General features: G+C 40.7%; 1 protein-coding gene across 3 annotated transcripts in view; it reads right to left on the minus strand.

The window, feature by feature from the left end:
- asap3 (ArfGAP with SH3 domain, ankyrin repeat and PH domain 3) overlaps window positions 1-22,719 on the minus strand; it is a 114,636-nt gene that overhangs the window by 51,593 nt on the left and 40,324 nt on the right. For all 3 annotated transcript variants that reach the window (XM_055158742.1, XM_055158749.1, XM_055158737.1), the window contains exons 3-4: window positions 8,440-8,585; window positions 2,540-2,614 (exon numbers count right to left, since the gene is read on the minus strand). In XM_055158742.1, coding sequence (XP_055014717.1) covers window positions 2,540-2,614; window positions 8,440-8,585 — 221 coding nt within the window. The remainder of the gene's footprint in view (window positions 1-2,539; window positions 2,615-8,439; window positions 8,586-22,719) is intronic.

Here is a 22,719-nt window from a genome sequence, read left to right on the forward strand (position 1 = left end):
GATAATGCAGCAGGAATTTACCATTATCGGGGAGAAATACGCGAGGTTACGCACTGTGTTTGACGCTACCGTGTTTCTTGTCTCCGACCAAAATATTTCCCAGCAGCAACGCGGGCTTTTAATAACAATGACGTCAGCTGAAACTCGCCTATAACAATGACTCTTTGTTCGGACTTGTAAATAGTTCATATAGTTTAACGTAAAATGTCTGAAAAACGCAAAAGAAAGTTCATCGTGTTAGATTGTGAAGAGTAGGCGTGGGATTAAATAAGTTTTCTTTTTCCCACTCCTTTTTGGGCCAATTTTTTTCTTTTTTGTTGTTGTTATTTCTACTATGATTTCATTATTGTTATATGTTCCATTGTAAAAGAATGTACATTTCTTACTTGCCCAAAATAAATACATAAATCAATCAATTAAGCTCACATGACAGAAGGTCGTGGGTTTGCAGTATTGAGGAATTTGTTGAGTTTTGTTGAGTTATATATATTTTTTTTCTTTCCTACTCACACAAATAATAGAGAAAACACAGAAAGTAGTAAACAAAGAAAAAAAAAAACATTGAAAAAGTAGGTGTGTCCAGACGTTGTTCTGGCAGTGGATCATGTTGAGTCTGATGTTGTGAGTCAGACACAAGCGAGTATCAAACTTTCTCTTATCACACAGACAGTTATTGTTTACAGTTACGGGTGCGAGCGGCAGGACCAGCACAAAAAAGATTTATTTAAACAGCTGAGAGTAAATAATAGTAGTTTGTTATTTCCATTTGCTCCTGATATAAATTTAGACCAATTTAAATCCAACTAAACCAATCAGAATCAAAACATGTTCAAGTGTTTAGTGTCAGTATTAGTATTTAGTCCTGATTAGTATCTGGGAATCTTTTTTTTTTTTTTTTTTTTGACAACCCTAGTCCTGACACTTCTCTGTAAACTAATAAAAAACAACAAGTAACACGTGGATCCTTGTGAGTTCAGATAATCACCAAAACACTGTGTAATGTTGTTCCAATAAGAAATATGTAATTTTGGAATAAACAATGATGCACTTTAATCTACATTATGTCACTCTTAAGTTTTTGTTTTTTTTTAGGGCCTATATTGCACTATTCTTCATCTGTTATAATTAGGGCTGGACAAAAATAAAAAATATTAATCACAATAATTAATTGTAAATGTAAATGAAAGAGACAAACAGCATTTCTTTCAGAGTTGAACCCTCAGAGTCTTCAAGGTTTTCTCTGAAGGCTCAAGAAAAAATATTGAATGAATTTATGTACAACTAATATATTTTTTCAATATTTTTTATGCAATGAGTAATAAACACGACACTAGTAATAATTTATAGATCCTTGTTTTAAACTTGGACTGATATTTCTTGGGAAACAAAGGGTTAATATAACGGAAACGGAAATGGACCAATCACAGTTTTTCTTCCAGTTGTATCTGGGTAAATCAGTGACTCCCCCCGCAGCGCTGAACTAAACAAACACCTGCAGGACCTTCGGCGGCTGGAACGAAGACCCGAGCGACTCAAGTCAACGTGGGGATGAGTTTGAGATTGACAGTTGTCTGAGCCAATCAGATTTCACTGAGTTATGGGCGGGATCAGGTCACGATGCTCAGTTCCTCCTCTAGTCATGTCATTAACTGAAATGAATGGAAGTTCCAAGCAGACGACTTGGACTTGACTTAGACTTATGGGCCAGTGACTTGAGACTCGGACTTGGACTCCCTTGTATTTGACTTGGGACTTGACTCGGACTAAAAACAGTCTTTTTATTCTATATAACTCGCTGGTAATGCCCTACATAACCTACGGTATTGAGATTTGGGGCAATACATATAAGACGAATACAAAGCCAATCTTTACCCTACAAAAAAAGGCAATAAGAGCATCACATTATCAACTTATAACGAACCAACCAATGCATTATTTATAAACCTTCAAACGCTGAAATTTTACGATTTAGTCGACCTGTACACTCTTAAAATCATGTTCAAAGTAAACAACAATCTCCTGTCGAAATCGTTACAGAACATGTTCAAAATCCGAAAGAGCCGATATGAGCTCAGAGGCACGACCGAGTTTATTAAAAAGAAAATCAGAACAAACATTATGAAATTTTGTAAATCTGTTAAAGGGCTGGAGCTCTGGAACAACTGGACAGAAAACCTCAAACTGTGCACCACTTTCTTTCACTTCATAAAGAAGTTTAAATGTTTAACTCTGGACAGAAACATGAAACAGGAGACTTAGTTTGTGCTGTAGAACTTTGTTGTTCTGTTACTGATTAGTTTGTTTCTTCCTGCTGTATTTATGAAGATGAACTGGTGTCAAGATGAAGCTCTGACAAAGGAATAAAGGGTAAAGGCAGAATAAGCTTAAGCTTCAGCCTGAACCTTTTCGGTCTGTATATGTTAAATATGACTGTTTATGAATTAATGTCAAAATATACCTGTGACCCAAATAAATAAATAAATAAACTTGAGGACAAAGATTTGAGACTTGCAAAACAAAGAGTGTGTAGTGAACTGACCAGTCTGCTGTCTCGGAGCTCCGACTTGAGCACGTTCTCCAGGGGAAAAGCCATGATGTTGTTGAGGTTCTGCACCTGGAACAGACAAAGACACAACCTGTAACATGATTCTAAACCATCGGTTCAGGCGGACGTCCATATTTGGACAATTTCCAGAGCCGTGTTTGTGGAGAGGAAAGGACGACCGTAAACACGAAGACGTCCTCCGGGGCAGAGAAGAACAATGAAACACTGAAGGACGACACGATGGTTTCAGGCTAAATGACTAAAAAATGTGTGGACATTTTGGATTCAGATGATTTCAGAAGGAACTCAGAGCTCCAGTGCAGAACGGTTTGTTCCATAAACAATTGTTCAACTCATCCATCACACTTGGCTAAGATCACAATTAATAGTAAATATATAAAAACACACGACTTTTCCAAGACAATCGTACTAAAACTGATAGATAAATGGAAGAGAGAATTACAATTTATTCATAATTCTGAAGAACGAAGCTCCTTTTAAAACGATTTGCTCTAGATCACAGGTGTCAAACATACGGCCCGGGGGCCAGATCCGGCCCTCCAAGACCTTTAATCTGGCCCTCGGTTGATTTTCTACTAAAATATTTTAATGATATTTTCTATTAAAATCGTGTTAATTTTCTGTGGTGTTTATCACAGCAGCGTCTCCAGCGTCTCTGTACGTGGCCCCTCCCACCAGAGCAGCACAAATGAAGACTTGTCTCTTTCCAAACGCTCTTAAAGGACGATCGTTTTGACTGTTGACCGTGACACCCTCATCAGAAAAATGTCCAACATGAGAAAAGTGGAGCCGAGAGCAGAATTTTACAACAAAAATGGACTTATTCCTGTTTACAAACAAGTTCATGTTAAAACTTTGTGTTGAAATTACATTTTTCTTAAAGTTTCAGGTTGTTCATAATATTATAATATTTTGTAAAAGAAAGAGTTCATCAATTAAAACAGATTTCTGTAATAGATTTGTGTTTCTCTGCACAAATATTTGAACTTAATTTTATTTTTGGGGTTTATATGACATGAGTTTTCTGATCCGGACACTTTGGGATCAAAGTCAGTTGGATACGACCCCTGGAATAAAATGAGTTTGACTCTCCTGATCTAGACCTTGGGACTAAAAGTCTCAGACCAGAAGGAAGCAGCTGAAACTCTGAGTTTAGTGGAAGTTTCACGTCTTTAAAATCCTCTGGAACGTCCTCTGTAACTGTTTTGAACAGAGTTCACCGACTGATTCAGGGAGTTCTTCTTCTTTTTATCAGAGACGCTCCCAAACCATGAGACCAGTGAAGAATTTAAAACTGATTATATGAACGTTTCATAGAACAGAGTCTTCATGGTTCTGTCTAAACAGCAGAAGAACAATTTCCTCAGACGATGAAGCACATGATGCGCACGATGATGCAGCACAATTATTGTCAAAAGCTCAAATTTGAACCAAAGAGTGTTTCAAGATATTTACAGAAGTCGACACTCACTGACCCCTTTTTATCTGTGACGTCAGACTGAGGCGTTCGCTTTCAAAAGTCAATAATCATTTCCTTTGTTTTGGAAACATTTAGGTGCAGATTTGACTCTTCACACCATTTTACAAAGTCCTCAACAATTGGCCAATGTTGGTTTTCATTTTTCTGGGGCAAGTTCACAAGACAGAATCATCCACATACTTTAATATTGTTCTATACCCACAGGTGCTGTGATACTTACTGATGTACAGTATGAGAGAACACATCCCTATAAACTGTAGTTTTTGGACTATAAGTCGCACTTTTTTCATGGTTTGTGTGTTTCCTGTGACTTATGCTCCGGTCTGACTTATATGATAACATTTTCAGACAGAAGCCGCGAGAGGTTCTAGTCTAAATTTCCCCAAAAAGTGTGACTTATAAATGTTTTTTCTTCTTCATTACACATTTTTTGGCTGGTGTTACTTATACTCCGGAGTGACTTATAATCCAAAAAATACAGTAATAACAGTGAAAAATGCCTCTGTGTTTTTGAAACTATAATGAAAATGTCATTGCACCAAGTTTCACCTGTGCCCACTGTTGTTTTAAAACTTTATTGCGTTTTGTTTCACGCGGATATCGGCTCAGATCCTCAAAATGCATTGATATTTTTGCACAGTATCTGGATCAACCAAAAGAATGTATCATGCGTTCATTCGTTTTTCAAATATAAAACCAAAAATAAAATAAAAAAACAGATAAAGATTTTTTTTGTTTTTTTGTGTGTTTAAATGAATCATGGAAAAAAAAAAAAAAGATAATGGCCGTTTCCTGTTTTCGTGACTTAAATTGAGATGCCGGACTGAACCAGGACTAAAACAAGTCCAGGACCAGACGGGAACCAGACCGGGACTGAGTCTGGGACCAGAACCAGGACTGAGATCAGGACTGAGACCGGGACTGAGGCCGGGAACAGACTAGGACCAGACCGTGATTGAGACCGGGACCAGACTGGGACTGAGACCGGGACCAGACCGAGACCAGACTGGGACTGAGACTGGGACCAGACAGACCGGGACTGAGACTGACAGACCCGAGACCAGACAGGACTGAGACTGGGACCAGACCGAGACCAGACTGGGACTGAGACTGGGACCAGACTGGGACTGAGACCCAGACCAGACCAAGACCAGACCAGGACTGAGACCGGACCTTGGACCAGACCGAGACCAGACTTGGACTGAGACCGGGACCAGACCGAGATCAGACCGGGACTGAGACTGGGACTAGACCGAGACCAGACTGGGACTGAGACTGGGACCAGACCAGGACTGAGACCAGAACTGAGATCAGAATTGAAACTGGGACCAGATAAAGACTGAAAATGTTTAGTCCTGTTTAGTCCTGTTTTAGTCCTGTTTTAGTCCTGTTTTAGTCCTGTTTTGTTTTAGTCCTGTTTTAGTTTTAGTCCTGTTTTAGTCCTGTTTTAGTCCTGTTTTAGTCCTGTTTTAGTCCTGGTTTAGTCCTGTTTAGTTTTCAGTCCTGTTTTAGTTTTAGTCCTGTTTTAGTCCTGGTTTAGTCCTGTTTTAGTCCTGTTTTAGTCCTGGTTTAGTCCTGTTTTAGTCCTGTTTTAGTCCTGGTTCAGTCCGGCATCGCAGTTTAAGTCACAGAAACAGTTCGTTATCTGTTTTTTTTCCCCATTATTTATTTAAACACAAAATCGAAAACTGACAAAAACAAATATTTATCTGTTTTTTCATTTTGGTTTTGGAGACAAATAATGAAGAAAATTGTTGTTTTTTTCATTTTCTTATTGTTGGTTTTATTTTGAAAAACAAATGAACGAACGACACACAGATTCAAAAGCACAAAAGACACAAGTTGGAAAATGCTGCGCTCTGTAAAAGTAATGAAAGAGTTAACGCTGCCGCCTCTTTCCTCACACAGGAAGAAAAAAAGTCCATGGGAGGAACCGTTCTGCTGCTGCTGGGTTTTATCAGACCAGGATTTCAACTTTTATCTGCTCTTTATTCTATTTCCAAAGCCCCAAAGACGACGCTACAGACTTTTGAAGGCTCCAGAAAAGTTTTAGACACTGTGTTAGTTTAAATAAATGTGCAAACTGCTGTAAATGCAATGTTTTTTTCTTAGGTTATTTGAGTTTTTCTGCTAAATGATCCGTTTAGAAATATTTACATGGCTAAAAAACTAAACAAAACTAGAAATGTTAAAGCAAACCTGTTTGAACCATGTCACCGCTGGATTTGGATTATAAATACACAGACAAAACAAGCACAATATGTCTGTGGTCAGTGTCGGGGAGTAACAGATTACATGTACCAGAGTAATCAGAGTACAAATGATGAGTAACTGTATTCAGTTACAGTTACTGTTTCAGTGAGTGGTAATTGGATTACAGTTACTTTGTTGAAATAAATGGATTACACAGAGGGATTTTCCTGTTTTCACATTTGGGGCTAAATCCTTTATTTTTATTTTTCTCCGTAATTCCACTCATTGTGACACTAAACCAGGTCTAAACCAGGTCTAAACCAGGTCTAAACCAGATCTAAACCAGGTCTAAACCAGGTCTAAACCAGGTCTAAACCAGGTCTAAACCAGGACTAAACCAGGTCTAAACCAGGTCTAAACCAGGTCTACTAAACCAGGTCTAAACCAGGTCTAAACCAGGTCTAAACCAGGTCTTAAACCAGGTCTAAACCAGGTCTAAACCAGGACTAAACCAGGTCTAAACCAGATCTAAACCAGGTCTAAACCAGGTCTAAACCAGGAGGTCTAAACCAGGTCTAAACCAGGTCTAAACCAGGAGGTCTAGGTCTAAACCAGGTCTAAACCAGGTCTAAACCAGGTCTAAACTAGGTCTAAACCAGGTCTAAACCAGGTCTAAACCAGGACTAAACCAGGTCTAAACCAGGTCTAAACTAGATCTAAACCAGGTCTAAACCAGGTCTAAACCAGGACTAAACCAGGTCTAAACCAGGTCTAAACCAGGTCTTAAACCAGGTCTTAATCCAGGTCTTAAACCAGGTCTTAAACCAGGTCTAAACCAGGACTAAACCAGGTCTAAACCAGGTCTAAACCAGGACTAAACCAGGTCTAAACCAGGACTAAACCAGGTCTAAACCAGGTCTAAACCAGGTCTAAACCAGGTCTAAACCAGGTCTAAACCAGACTAAACCAGGTCTAAACCAGATCTAAACCAGGTCTAAACCAGGACTAAACCAGAGGTCTAAACCAGGTCTAAACCAGGTCTAAACCAGGTCTAAACCAGGTCTTAAACCAGTCTAAACCAGGTCTAAACCAGGTCTAAACCAGGTCTAAACCAGGTCTAAACCAGGACTAAACCAGGTCTAAACCAGGACTAACCAGGACTAAACCAGGTCTAAACCAGGACTAAACCAGGTCTAAACCAGATCTAAACCAGATCTAAACCAGGTCTAAAACCAGGTCTAAACCAGGTCTAAACCAGATCTAAACCAGGTCTAAACCAGGTCTAAACCAGGTCTAAACCAGGTCTAAACCAGGTCTAAACCAGGTCTAAACCAGGTCTAAACCAGGCCTAAACCCAGGACAAAACCAGGTCTAAACCAGATCTAAACCAGGTCTAAAACCAGGTCTAAAACCAGGACTAAATCAGGTCTAAACAAAGACCAAACCATGTCTAAACCAGGTTTAAACCAGGTCTAAACCAGGTCTAAACCAGGATTTAACAGGACTAAATCCTGCTGTGTGGACGTGTTTCTTCGTTTTCTATCAATAATATTTTTAATGTGGTTCAGTAAAGACTCGGCCTTTTCATTTTCTTTTATCTTATGTGAAGATTTCCTCGTGTTTGTTTCTCTACAGCAAATCGAGTAATCCAAAGTAATCAGATTACATTACTCACTTTAAATAATTTAATGGATTACGTTACAAACTACATTTTGGTGTGTGTAATCTGTAATCTGTAATCTGTAGGGATATACATTTTAAAAGTCACCTTCCCGACACCGTCTGCGGTAAATCGAATGACGTAAACTGTTTGAGAGACGTTCTGAGCTCGCGCGTCGGTCGTTCTGAGCTCGCGCGTCGGTCGTTCTGAGCTCGCGCGTCGGTCGTTCTGAGCTCGCGCGTCGGTCGTTCTGAGCTCGCGCGTCGGTCGTTCTGAGCTCGCGCGTCGGTCGTTCTGAGCTCACGCGTCGGTCGTTCTGAGCTCACGCGTCGGTCGTTCTGAGCTCGCGCGTCGTCGTTCTGAGCTCGCGCGTCGGTCGTTCTGAGTCACGCGTCGGTCGTTCTGAGGTCACGCGTTCGGTCGTTCTGAGCTCGCGCGTCGGTCGTTCTGAGCTCGCGCGTCGGTCGTTCTGAGCTCGCGCGTCGGTCGTTCTGAGCTCGCGCGTCGGTCGTTCTGAGCTCACGCGTTGGTCGTTCTTACCAGGTTCCTGAGCAGAGCGCCGACCTCGCGGCTGAACACGGACAGGTTGAGGAAGCCTGTGGACACCTCGTGGTTGTCCTGGCTCAGGTGACTGTTCCCCAGGTTCTCCAGCACCTCCATGTACTGCTCCGAGTGCTCCACGTGGGCTGCAAACACACACACACACACACGGTTACACATCACAATGGAACACAATCACAACACTTTTTGAATCATGATATGTCGCTATGTTATTAGGTTCTTTTTCTCAGACCTGGAGCGTCATTTCATCCCTGACAGTTTGTTCTGTTCACCAGCGTCTTCCTCAGAGTCACGTGATGTTTCTGTGTCGTGTCTGGTCAGATGATTTAAACAGGTTTTGGAGGTGGAGGCAGGACGACAGCGCCACCTGCAGTCGCACTTCCTCAGGACAGAATCCCAGGTGTGTGAGAGTAAAAAAGCCCCTCGTCCCGGTTTACAGTCTGTGGGCACGTTTCCGTATTTCGATTGCTTCTTTAATCCAGCGGCGATGTTTGTTTTCCTCTGTCCCGATGATGTTTGCTCCGTCCCCGTCCATAACGTGGTTCTCTCTTTTACATGGGTCAGAAACGGCCGATTTGAGTTGTTCCTGTTCTGCTTTGTGTTTCGCCTTCGCTGTTTCATTCTGTTCTATGTTCCTTTTTTCGTGGACTGAACGCCCTCCCTGTTTCCCCGATGTGTGTCTTATTGCAGGACATGCAGGGGATTTCGTATATTACATTACATTTATTCTCCGGTTCTATTTTGTCTTTCGGGTGGACTAGTAATTGTCTGAGTTTTTTGTTCAGTTTCACTCGTGTGTTGATGTTGTGTTTTTTCATCGCCCTCTGTACTTTTCCTGTTATGCCCCTGATGTTCCCAGGCCTGTGCTCATTTTCTCTGTTTTGTTTTTGTTTCTTTGGTTCTGTTTTTCTTTCTCCTTAACCTGTTGTTACCTCCACCAAGGAGATTATGTTTTTGCCGGCGTTTGTCTGTTTGTCTGTTTGTCTGTTTGTCTGTTTGTTTGTTTGTTTGTTTGTCTGTTTGTTTGTCTGTTGTCTGTTTGTCTGTGTCTGTTTGTTGTTTGTCTGTTTGTTTGTTTGTTTGTTTGTTTGTTTGTCTTTGTTTGTCTGTTTGTTTGTTGTTTGTCTGTTAGCAACATAACTCAAAAAGTTATGGACCGATTTTGATGAAATTTTCAGGATTTGTTGGAAACGTGAAAAGGAAGAACTGATTTCATTTTGGGGCTGATCCGGACGAAATCCTGGATTCTAGATCACTTTGAAATTTTAGTTAACATTGTGGTAAATGGGGCCAAAACGTTTGTTTCTCAATATCTCAGTTAATTATTGACCAAACCCCATGAAATTTGACTCAGGGATGGACAATGGGATCCTCTTTCATATTCCAAATTGAAAGATACGAGACAAATATTTATGGAAAACACAATTAATATGAGGGGGACTGTAGTCCTTGGCGGAGTCTGCGCTCTCTGACTGCTTTTCTAGTTTCCCTTTGTTTATTGCCCATTTTGGGTATTGGCATTGGCCGTTTCTGACCAGTGTAAAAGAGAGAAACACGTTATGGACGGGGACGGAGCAAACATCATCGGGACAGAGGAAAACAAACATCGCCGCTGGATTAAAGAAGCAATCGAAATACAGAAACGTGCCCACAGGACTGTAAACCGGGACGAGGGGCTTTTTTACTCTCACACACCTGGGATTCTGTCCTGAGGAAGTGCGACTGCAGGTGGCGCTGTCGTCCTGCCTCCACCTCCAAAACCTGTTTAAATCATCTGACCAGACACGACACAGAAACATCACGTGACTCTGAGGAAGACGCTGGTGAACAGAACAAACTGTCAGGTATGAAATGACACTCCAGGTCTGAGAAAAAGAACCTAACAACATAGAACACAGGTGTCAAACATAAGGCCCGGGGGCCAGATCCGGCCCTCCAAGACCTTTCATCTGGCCCTCGGCTAATTTTCTACTCAAATATTGTAATGATATTTTCTATTAAAATCGTGTTAATTTTCTGTGGTGTTTATCACAGCAGCGTCTCCAGCGTCTCTGTACGTGGCCCCTCCCACCAGAGCAGCACAAATGAAGACTTGTCTCTTTCCAAACGCTCTTAAAGGACGATCGTTTTGACTGTTGACCGTGACACCCTCATCAGAAAAATGTCCAACATGAGAAAAGTGGAGCCGAGTGCAGGATTTTACAACAAAAATGGACTTATTCCTATTTACAGACAAGTTCATGTTAAAATATTGTGTTGAATTTGCATTTTTCTTAAAGTTTCAGGTTGTTCATAATATTATAATATTTTGTAAAAGAAAGAGTTCATCAATTAAAATGATTTCTGTAATAGATTTGTGTTTCTCTGCACAAATATTTGTTATTTTTAAGGTTTATATGCCATGAGTTTTCTGATCCGGCCGCTTTAGGATCAGAGTCGGTTGGATACGGCCCCCGGACCAAAATGAGTTGACACCCCTGATCTAGAATATTGGAAGACCAAATGAACCTCATTGGACTATATGATATATCGCTACAGAGAAATATTCCAACTTTTTACCTTTAAAATGAGTGATCTGCCACAAATAATGATAATCAAGTCTCACGTTATTACTTAAAAATGCCAAAATTCTATTCATTATTGCAAAGAAAATGTACACATGATAAATACTGAGCCCCAAAATACATTGTTCCAGTTTTATACTTGAAGTGGACCAAACAGAAAAACAAAGACAAGGTATAAAATAAGTTTTAAAAAAGATATAATTTAACAAAGGCTCAAATTAGGCAAATTATTAAACAGAAAAAAAAAAAGCTGGGATAACTTAAATCAAGCTGAACAGAAAAAAAAAAACTAACCCAACCAGAAAAAGGAACAAAAGTGTTTAAATACATGAGGACCAACTAAAACTAAACACAAGAAGGAGGAATTACACTAAATAATTAACTAAAACTACTAACTTAATCAAAGTAAAGGCAAATAATTATAATACAGAAAATACAAGTGATAATAAAGTGACCTTATAGCAAACTAGACAAACTAAATCAATAAAACTAACTAAATAGTGCTCCCTCCCCCCTTTTTGAGTCATGATGGTTTCTCCCGTTTTTTTGTTTTTTTTTTTTTTTGAGCACTGGACAGAGAAAAAACAAAAAGAACAAGTGTAAGTAAATCAGATTTCTATCAACTAAAATGTGTGCACTCAAATGAGAATATAAATAAAATTATATAATTAATTATATAATTAATTAAAATAAATAAATTAAAGTATGTGTAACTTAATGTAAACGAAATGAAATGACATTATACTGACATTATGGAGCAGTGGAAGAGGAATCCACCACAATACTGAACAATTAGTTATATTTAGGAGTTTTATTGTGACAGGTCTAATCACACACAGTTGTTCGGTTAATTCAGCGCCGTCTGCAGGAATCTCTCTGTCTCCGTGGGGATTATTCTGAGCTTCTGATGATCCGTAACATCCACAATAATGAACTATTCTTTGTTCAACAGTGATGTAAATGAAGAGTAAAGTGTCTGAGATCCAGCTGCAACTCAGAACTAAATACACCATGATGTTTCACAGTGTAGAAAAGTCTAGTTTAGTCTTACAGACATGTGCTTTCTGTCAAATGGTTAAACTCATGGACATGTTTAAAAACTACAGCGTTGTTTAAACATGATAAACACACAAATCTGCACAATCACAAGTTTTCGAGTGTTTTTTCCCCAGAATCCTTCAGCTCTTTGTGCCCGAGGAGCCCGAGGCGGCACAAACATGTGGAGTGAGTTATCGTACGAGCCGATCCCGTCCACTGTGTTTAATGATCACTCTCCCAGAGGTCGTGACCCCTGGGCTCTGTCTGGTGATAAAACAGAGGGGGGGGGGTTGCCTGGACTCTGCCTGGCACCCGCGGGCGTCCTCGTTTTAAAAGGTGCAGCTGTTTAAACTCGGAGCTTCTAATAGAAACCTGAGTTTGGTGCGTGCGCTTGACGGACAATAACAGTAACAGAGTGAACCTGGCCGTGTCCAGACTCAACAACCCGGACAGACCGAGGAGCCAAACCAGGACACAGGGACACGCTGCAGACAGGAACATGTTTGTCTTCTGTGGGGCAGGGAATCGTATTCACGACGTTGGCCAACTCCTGTAATTAAACTTTAGCTTTGCAAGTCAAGACTAAGTGTTTATTTAAAAGGAGCAAAGGGCCTCAGTGACAGACTGATGAGAGAAACATGGTTTACCTCGTGTCTAAACAAAAAACAACAGACAACAGCCACATGAGGAACAAACACGTGACGTTCAGAGACCAGCAGCCCCACACAGGTGCAGACAACAGGTCAGACACGAGACTGACCTGGTGCAGAGATGCCCCACGAAGCAGCAGCCAGGATGTAGAACAAGACCTGACCACCTGACGCCCCTGATGCTCGTCTTTGACGCCGTGAACGAACGGGAGAAAAATATTTGACACGCGTCCGTTGCCCTGGAAACAAGAGCCCGGTCCTGGTCTTTTCCCGAAACAATGTCAGACCAGACTGAGAGACTTTAGTGTTTTTATGACATAAAACATCAGCGGAGGAAATCAGGTCGACGACTGGAGCGTGTTTATATTTATATTTATAATGACACTGGATCAGTCCTGGTTTAGTCCCAGTCTAGTCCTGGTTTAGTCCTGGTCTAGTCTCGGTCTAGTCCTGGTCTAGTCCTGGTTTAGTCCTGGTTCGGTCCTGGTGTAGTCCTCACGATCGTCTCGGTGATTGTGGTGTATATATTTATGCTCTGTTCATGTTTGTGGTTCTGGTTCTGGGGTTTTTCTTCCTGATAATAACGTCGCTGCGTCTCTGGATACTCGTCCCTGATTGGTTGACGTGGCTCGTCTGACGCGAAAAGTTCAGCATTTTCAACTTCTTGACGCTGACGCCAAAACGCAGGACGCTCGAGTCGCGCGTCCACATCGACTTTACATAGAAACTGGGCGCTTTGACACTTTGGTGTGAACGAACCTTAACAGTGTCCATAAAGCTCTGGCAGAAAAATCTGTTTTTCTCAAATAACTTTAAAAAAATCCATTTAGGGTCATGGAGTCAATGAAAGTTGAATATAAATGTTGCTGTTGCATCTTTTGGTACCAATTTATCTCTTTGTCTCCATCTTCATAACTTGATATGACTAAGATATGATCATTTTGTCAAGATTTTGAGTGTTTTTTTCATATTTTTATCATGAAGTCCAAAGATGAAATGAGAGACCTAAAGTTTGTTCTTTCTGTCGTGATCATAAACTCTATAAAAAAGTGGAGTAAGTGACGTCACCAGAGCGTCTCAATGACAGGCACGACTCACGGCTTAGAAAACACAAGTTTACAGAAAGAATAAGGATGTTATTTAAGAAAAACTGATTTTTCTGCTCAGATTTAAGACCACAGGGGCTAAACTTCACCCTGTAACATCAAGAGAATTTCAATGACATTTTTCATAGAACTTTAAGTGTAAAAAAAAATGACACTAGGTACAGAAATGTTTTAAAAAGGTTGGGCAAACTATTCTCCCTAATGCCCACGTGGATTATCGGAACATATCGACAAGATTTAGGCCGATCTGTCTCCAACTGTAGTTAGAGCAAAACCCACAACTACAAAGACAGACAAAAAGTCCAGCTCTGGTGCAGAAAGAGCAAAAAAAGTGTGCAGCTTTACTCTCTGGAGCTGGGCCAGAACATACACAGCAGGAAGGAGGGAGGACGAGGAGGGAGGAAGGAGGAGGGGAGTTTGTGGGAAGAGAAAAGGAAAGCAGAAGAGAGTAGAGAGGAGGAGGAGGAGGAGGAGGAGTGGGCGTCTAACCACGGCTTTACGAGAGACTGTGAGTCACACCAGGACTTCGAGAGGAATAACAAAACAGTTTTTCTAAATTACTGGACAATACTTTGGTGATTCATGTAACTTAAACTGAGGCCCGTCACCGCATTTATTACTGAATAAATGAGAGAGCGAGAGCTGGAACAGTGTTTTTTGTGGCTCGAACATTTATCCCGTGTATATTTTCTTTGGATGAGTGATTTGTGGAGTAATATGGTCACATTTGAACTGTACAGAGTTGATCTTCCGTGGACAGTTTTTCCTTCGTTCTGCCTTTTATTTGTTGCGGCTCAGGCTTTTTAATGATTTACGTAACTCAGAAAATAACGTCTTATGAGGACACAGCTTTAGAACTTGATTGGAAATTCTTAAAAACGACATAATAAGTCATTTACAGACCTGCAACAAACAGTTACAGCGTTTATTTTTTCGATTAGTTGACTCGACAAACGATTATTTCTATTGAAAATTGAATGCAGAACACAGAAATCTGCTCACTCACAGCTTCTAGAGAGATATTTACAAATTAAGTTATTATTGATGAAAATTTTAAATGGTTTATCCTCTTTTGACATTTTAATTTAATAATGCCACTTGCTCTTTTTACGACTTTTTTGGGGAGGATCATTTCTTTGTCAAAACACGACTCCCAATCTGCAAATACACTGGTACACAAAATATCCTGATTCAATTATAATATTGAAAGTAACAATAACTCAAAGCAGGATCATTCAGTCACATTTATTTTAACAGCCAATAAAAATAAACATAAGCTGGCGAGACAAATTACTAAGAGTCGCAGATGATTCTACAGTAGAGACAGACAGATATGTTTCTTTCTTTCTTTTTTTTTTCCATGGCCAATACAATACACACATCAAGAATCTCGGACTTCCGGTCATTGCGCAATTCATATTTCCCAGTGGGACGTGTCTATTGACAAAGTCGATCTTTTCAAGTCTTTTGAACCATATCACTTTTGTTTCTGGTTCTGATATTGTCATATTTTAGTTTTGGGATTCGGACGTCGTTAATTGTTGTGGTTGTTGATGTTCTAACAGCGGAAAACGGCTCGAGAAATGTGTTTGTGAACTTCATAAACGCAAAAGTGAATCAGATGTGTGTGACTCAAACCTCCGTTCAAACTGTTTCTCTTCCCAACGGAATTGAAAAATAGTGAAAGGTGAAGGCGATGGGCAGGATTGATCCACAGGAAGGACTAAAAAGGTCATCTTTGACTGCCTAAATCATCCTGAGTTTACAGAGAACATTTGGTATGTGGAGCGACAACAAAGCAAAACCCCGATCCCTCACTCAGTCTTGGTTACGAATTTTAAAAGTCAACGCCAAAACGAGAGGCACCAACTGTTCCCCAAGAAACACCTTCCACTGCAAAGAGACCAAGACGTGATGTTTCTGTAAAACCACAAGAACAAGAAAGTGCAGCTCAGTCTGTTTTTCTTCTGCTCCTCAACATTAACAAACGGGATTTTGCTTGATGGCTCCACACAAAATGTTCACTGCAAACTCGGGATGAAAAAACAGTGGCACATCAGATTATCATTATTTTCCACAAATATGATTTAGTTGTGTCACTTTTTTTGTGTGTGTTGTTTTGTTTTTGTTAAACTATATCTATATATAAGTCATAATAATATAATATAAACACCTTTTTATTATTCATACCTCTTATCTACTCTGAATTCATATTATTAATATATGATTTTGAACAGAACTTTGTGTCTTTTGAGTTATTCACACACTTTCACTCCTGCTGGACCTTCTTTTGATCGCTCTTAGGCCACAGTCAAATCGTTGCCCTCGTCCGTTACACAAACTCATCCACAAACTGGATCAGAGAGCAGAGCAGACACAGTTTTGCACAACCCTCTTTGGACTGAAGTGTTCAAATACAGCTTTAACATTTATTCTTTATGCATATTCTTCAGGCAGCTGATCGGCCCAAACCAAATATCGGCCTCTGCTGGAAAGTGTCAGACCTATCGCCGGTTGATTTTCGTATTTTTCGAACTATAAGTGTCACTTTTTTTCATGGTTTGGGTGTTTCTGTTGCGACTTCTATATTAAAATGTTTTTGGTGAAGTGTGGAGAGGCTCTAGTCTTGTGTGTGAGGATCTGCTGCTCCTGTTCCTCCTGTACCACTGTCACTTGGCTCTACTGCGCATGTCTCCTGCAGAAAGAGCCTCTGTCCTGTCTGTATCATGTCAGTCGATCGCACCTTTACTTCTGAACAAACTTATAAAGACAAAGACTGAGAAGACTGAACACAAATGCCCCCAAAAAACAAAATCAGATTGTGCAGATTACAAACTGCAAGTCGTGAAATCTGCAGCTGAAAACGGAAATCGAGCAGCAGAAAGAAAGTTTGGAGTGAGAGAGAAACTTGTGACACCGGGAGGATGAACCATGAAACTTTCCTGAAGTCACTGGATGGACGGACAAAGTCTGGACTTCAGTGACACCGAAACCATCCTGTCGGGATTCAGAAAGACACAAATAATTCGGTAAATATAACCAGGTCTAGCCCCCGTCTAAAACAAGGTCTAAACAAGGTCTAAACAAGGTCTAAACCAGGTCTAAACCAGGTCTGAACTGGAAGCTGTCCTAAACCAAGTCTAGGTCTAACTGAGGTCTAAACCAGGTCAGAATCAGGACCTGGATTAAACGAAGTCAAGGCCAGATATAAACTAGGTCTAACCAAGATCTAATTCAAGTTTAGTCCAGGTCTAAACCAGGTCTAACCCAAGGTCTAACCCAGGGGTGGGCAAACTACGGCCCGGGGGCCATATGCGGCCCTTTAATCTTCTTAATCCGGCCCGCCGACCTTCAAGAACAATAATAATAATAATAATTTTCAGTGTTTTTCAAACTCATTTCAATAAATAATAAATACCGTGGGACTTGAAAGACAGATATTTTGTTGTTGAGCTTTGTAATGATTTTCAATTATGGGATATTTTAATAACATGGGACATAGTTTCTACATATCCCATGTTATTTTTTCTCTTATGAGGTGGATTGCCAAAAAACTCCATCCATCTGCTCTTGGTTCGGCCCTTCCATCAAATTTTAGAACCCATCAAATTTTAGAACCCTTTGTGGCCCTCAAGTCAAAAAGTTTGCCCACCCCTGGTCTAACCTGAGGTCTAAACCAGATCTAAACTAAATCTAACCAAGATCTAATCCAGGTGTAATCCAGGTCTAAACCAGGTCCAAAACCAGGTCTAACCCTGAGGTCCTTCAGTGACACTGAAACCATCCTGTCGGGATTCAGAAAGGCCCGAATACTTGTATAACTTCTTGAATTCTTTTTAAAGACAATAAAGTGGATTTACCTTGTTGACATGAATCTCAGACAGTTCTGAAGATGCAGCAGCCGAAACATGTCAACAAGATAAATCCACTTTACTGTTTTGTCTTTAAAAAGAACCCAGGAAGTTAAAGTACAGAAGAAGACAAAATGAACATCTTTGGCGGAATAATTCTAACTGGAACTGAAGCGACGCTCTGTTTACCTCCGGAGGTCGAGGCCGAGTTGTTCAGAAGTGACACCGAGGATGAAGAATTGAATGGATTTAGTGATTTGGAGTGAGATGGAGAGTTTGTTAAACTTGTTCTGTTGTTGTTTATGTTCTAGTTTATCTGAAGAACTGTTCATATGTGACGTTAACAGTCTGTTCTTCTCTCTTACTAGAACTTATATGTTTTTTTTTCTTCTTCTTTACGCATTTTTTGGCTGGTCCAGAGCAATTTATAGTCTGAAAAATACGATATCCACCTCTGCTCTACAGTTCAAACACTAATGAACAACACAAAACCCCACTGGTGCAAATCAAAAGCACACGGTAAATATTGAGCCCCTAAAACTGGTTCCATCTGTCATTTATTGAACAATAAGCTTTTGGTAAATATCACAAAAGGCTTCTTCTTGGCTGAGGGTCAAGTTTCAAACAAAAGTGAAAGGAAAGGACTGTGCACTGAAGACAAAATGCAGAGGAAACAACATTTTATGACGTAGTTTGGATAATTACAAGGTCTAAACGCTTTTGACTGACTTAAAGATGAAGAAGCACGATATAAAAAAAGTGACCGTTTACCGTCTGTGCACTTTTTTGTTTGTTTATCTTAGTCATTTTTCTATTTAGTTTCAGTTACGGTTAATGTCGCTGCCCCACTCAGTATTCAAAGTTTCCATAATTACAAAACCACCAAACGGTTTAGATCTTATCTTGTAGGAAATGCATGTCACATTTGCATGAGTGTGTGGTGTGTGTGTTTATGTGTGTGTGTAAATGTGTGTGTAAATATGTGTGTGTGTGTGTGTAAATGTGTGTGTAAATATATGTGTAAATATGTGTGTAAATGTGTGTGTGTAAATGTGTGTGCAAATGTGTGTGTAAGTGTGTGTGTGTATGTCTGTGTGTGTGTAAGTGTGTGTTTATGTGTGTGCGTGTGCTTGTGCATGAGTGTGTGTGTAATTGTGTGTGCAAATGTGTGTGTGTGTAAGTGTGTGCGTGTGTGTTTGTGTGTGTGTAAATGTGTGTGTGTGTTTATGCGTGTGTGTGTGTGCATGTGTATGTGTGTGTGTGTGTGTAAGTGTGTGTGTGCGTGTCCGTGTGTGTAATTGTGTGCAAATGTGTGTGTGTGTAAATGTGTGTAAGTGTGTGTTTATGCGTGTGTATGTGTGTGAGCTTGTCTGTGTGTGTGCTTGTATGTGTATGTGTGTGTGTGTCTGTGTGTGTTTATGTGTGTGTGTGTGTGTGTGTGTGCTTGTGCATGAGTGTGTGTGTGTGTGCATGAGTGTGTGTGTAAATGTGTGTGTGTAAGTGCATGTGTGTTTGTGTGTGTGTAAATATATGTGTAAATATGTGTGTAAATGTGTGCTTGTGTGTGTGCGTGTGTCTGTGTATGTGTGCTTGTGTGTGTGTAAATGCGTGCGTGTGTGTGTTTATGCGTGTATGTGTGCTGTGTGTGTGTGTCTGTGTGTATGTGTGCTTGTGTGTGTGTGTGTGTGTGCTTGTGTGTGTGTAAATGTGTGTGTGTGTGTAAATGTGTGTGTGTGTGTGTGTGTGTGTGTAAATGTGTGTGTGTGTGTGTGTGTGTGTGTGTGTGTAAATGTGTGTGTGTGTAAATGTGTGTGTGTGTGTGTGTAAATGTGTGTGTGTGTGCTGTGTGTGTGTAAATGTGTGTGTGTGTGTGTAAAATGTGTGTGTGTGTGTGTGTGTGTAAATGTGTGTGTGCTTGTGTGTGTGTAAAGTGTGTGTGTGTGTGTGTGTGTAAATGTGTGTGTGCTGTGTGTGTGTGTGTAAATGTGTGTGTGTGTGTGTGTGTGTGTAAATGTGTGTGTGTGTAAAGTGTGTGTGTGTGTGTGTAAATGTGTGTGTGTGTGTAAATGTGTGTGTGTGTGTGTGTGTAAATGTGTGTGTGTGTAAATGTGTGTGTGTGTGTGTGTGTAAATGTGTGTGTGTGTGTGTGTGTAAAATGTGTGTGTGTAAATGTGTGTGTGTGTATAAATGTGTGTGTGTAAATGTGTGTGTGTGTGTAAAAGTGTGTGTGTGCTTGTGTGTGTGTAAATGTGTGTGTGTGCTTGTGTGTGTGTAAATGTGTGTGTGTGTGTGTGTAAATGTGTGTGTGTGTGTGTGTGTGTAAATGTGTGTGTGTGTGTGTGTGTAAATGTGTGTGTGTGTGTGTGTGTGTGTGTGTGTGTGTGTGTGTGTGTGTGTGTGTGTGTAAATGTGTGTGTGTGTGTGTAAATGTGTGTGTGTGTGTGTGTGTAAATGTGTGTGTGTGTGTGTGTAAATGTGTGTGTGTGTAAATGTGTGTGTGTGTGTGTGTGTGTGTGTGTGTAAATGTGTGTGTGCTTGTGTGTGTGTAAATGTGTGTGTGTGTGTGTAAATGTGTGTGTGTGTAAATGTGTGTGTGTGTAAATGTGTGTGTGTGTGTGTGTGTGTGTGTGTAAATGTGTGTGTGTGTGTGTGTGTAAATGTGTGTGTGTGTGTGTGTGTGTGTGTAATGTGTGTGTGTGTGTGTGTAAATGTGTGTGTGCTTGTGTGTGTGTGTGTGTGTGTGTGTGTAAATGTGTGTGTGTGTGTGTGTGCTTGTGTGTGTGTAAATGTGTGTGTGCTTGTGTGTAAACGTGTGTGTGCGGAGGTTTGGGGGGCTGGTTTTCAGTCAGATATTACAGGAACTGACCCATATGATTCTACTTAAGCGCTGGAGAAAAACAGAGGTGCGGGTGAGTCCATCCAGTTGCCTCATTCTGGGAGTCTGACTCACCGCGCTGCAAACGAGAAGCAGACGCAAAAAAACAAGGGCAGGAGCCGTTTCGCAAACCCCCAGCGCGGCGCTCGTCTGCGGGGTCCTCGCGAATGACGCCCCCCCCCGGTCCGAAGAGCCCGACCCGGAGAGAGGGACGGCTCCGAACCGCTCCGAGATTTATGCGCGAGCGTAAACACGAGGGAGTGAGTCAGCGATTCTACCCACACACACAGGGGCCGACGCAGGGGCCAAACAAGGGGCCCCTCTCATACGCCGAGCACGTTCAAGGACTTCTGATGTCATCTGAGGAAACCGCTGCAGCACAATAAACTTCTCTTATGAACTGTGATAAACTGTACAATCAGCATCGACCTACATACACCAAAAAAAAAAAGCTTTTGTTTACATCAACCCGCATGAATACGCCGTCGAGCTCCGTCACAGGCTCCGTTCAGACTTTCTTGAAATCTGATTTTTTTGCAAGGTTGTTCACATTTCCAAACTAGAAAAGCAGTCAGAGAGCGCAGACCTCCGCCAAGGACTACCCCCATTTTTATATAAATTGCGATAAAATCAGTCTTCTGGATCAGATCCGGATCAGCCTTTGGAATATGAAAGAGGATCCCATTGTCCATCCCTGAGTCAAATTTCATGGGGTTTGGTCAATAATTAACCAGATATTGAGAAACAAAATTTTTGGCCCCATTTACCACAATGTTAACTAAAATTTCAAAGTGATCCAGAATCCAGGATTTCTTCCGGATCACCCCCAAAATGAAATCAGTTCTTCCTTTTCACATTTCCAACAAATCCTGAAAATTTCATCAAAATCGGTCCATAACTTTTTGAGTTATGTTGCTAACAGACAAACAAACAAACAAACAAACAAACAAACAAACAGACAAACGCCGGCAAGAACATAACCTCCTTGGCGGAGGTAATAAATGTGACTTGTCTGTGATCTCCAGTGTGAACTTGAAACTAGGGCCTGACCAATATATCGGTTGACCGATATTATCAGCCGATATGGGCTCTTGGAAACATGTCAGCGATCTTGCTGATATTTCATGTGGGCAGGTTATACGTCGTTACAAAACTTAGACTCTCTACATTCTGTTCATTTAATCCAATTTACAGACAGATAAATGTCCAAATATGTGGCTTCGCATCAGTATTTATCTGCGGAGTCATTTGTCTGTGTGTGTCCGTACCGTACACAGATCCAAACACTGAGATTATTTTCTTTTTATGGACAATCGGTTCAAATCAGGATTAAAAGGACATTTATTAGTGCAGACTTGTGATCTGAGAGGAGCCTGTGTGAGGCTGAGTGTTGGAAATGTGTCGACTTTGAAGCTGGTTTTGGTTCTTTCTTATTGTTTAGTGATTAGCTGCTGTAGCTCCTGCACATAAACAGACTGTTTTCTATTGGTCTATTGTAGTGATTATATTGGCCGTATATTTGTTACTGGACCTGCATTGATATGTAAATGAGTTGTGGATAGAGGTGTGAATGACCGACATTTACGCATATAATAACCGCAGGGCACACGCATTTACCGCTAAAGGCTAATAGCGGTAGTTTACTTTGTTTACTCGCTGCTAGAATGTGATGCAAAAATGCCATTAGTCCGACATACTGTCTGTAAATTTGATGTAAAGATTCAGAATAACAATAAATGTTGCCTAAATAAACCCAATTTAAAATCCACTAGAGCCAAACCTAAGTTTTTTAAACAATTTACAATTTACAGTGAATTTTTACATCACTAGATATATCAGCAATTATGTCGGCTATCGGCACCTACAACTCCTATTTATCGGTATCATATCGGCCACAACAAAATCCATATCGGTCGGGCTCTACTTTAAGCGCCCCAAAAGTGTCCCACACTTTGAGGACACAGCGACATTTACCAAAGTCGCCTAAATGCTGAGGCTCCTCTCCCAAAATTTGGTCCAGTTGTTGGTAAAATGTTCAGGTCACACGTCCACGGCCGTATCGTTTCTTTGAGTTTTTATCCTCCTTGTAATTGGCTCGCAGGCTTTTTATTTTTCGTTGACATTGGAGCCAAGAACGTCTATAGCAAGACGTCCTGAATACAACGATTCCCCCAA

Source organism: Boleophthalmus pectinirostris, unplaced genomic scaffold, assembly GCF_026225935.1.
Source record: "Boleophthalmus pectinirostris isolate CB_2022bp ecotype Guang Dong unplaced genomic scaffold, ASM2622593v1 HiC_scaffold_10, whole genome shotgun sequence".
Lineage (NCBI taxonomy): Eukaryota > Metazoa > Chordata > Actinopteri > Gobiiformes > Gobiidae > Boleophthalmus > Boleophthalmus pectinirostris.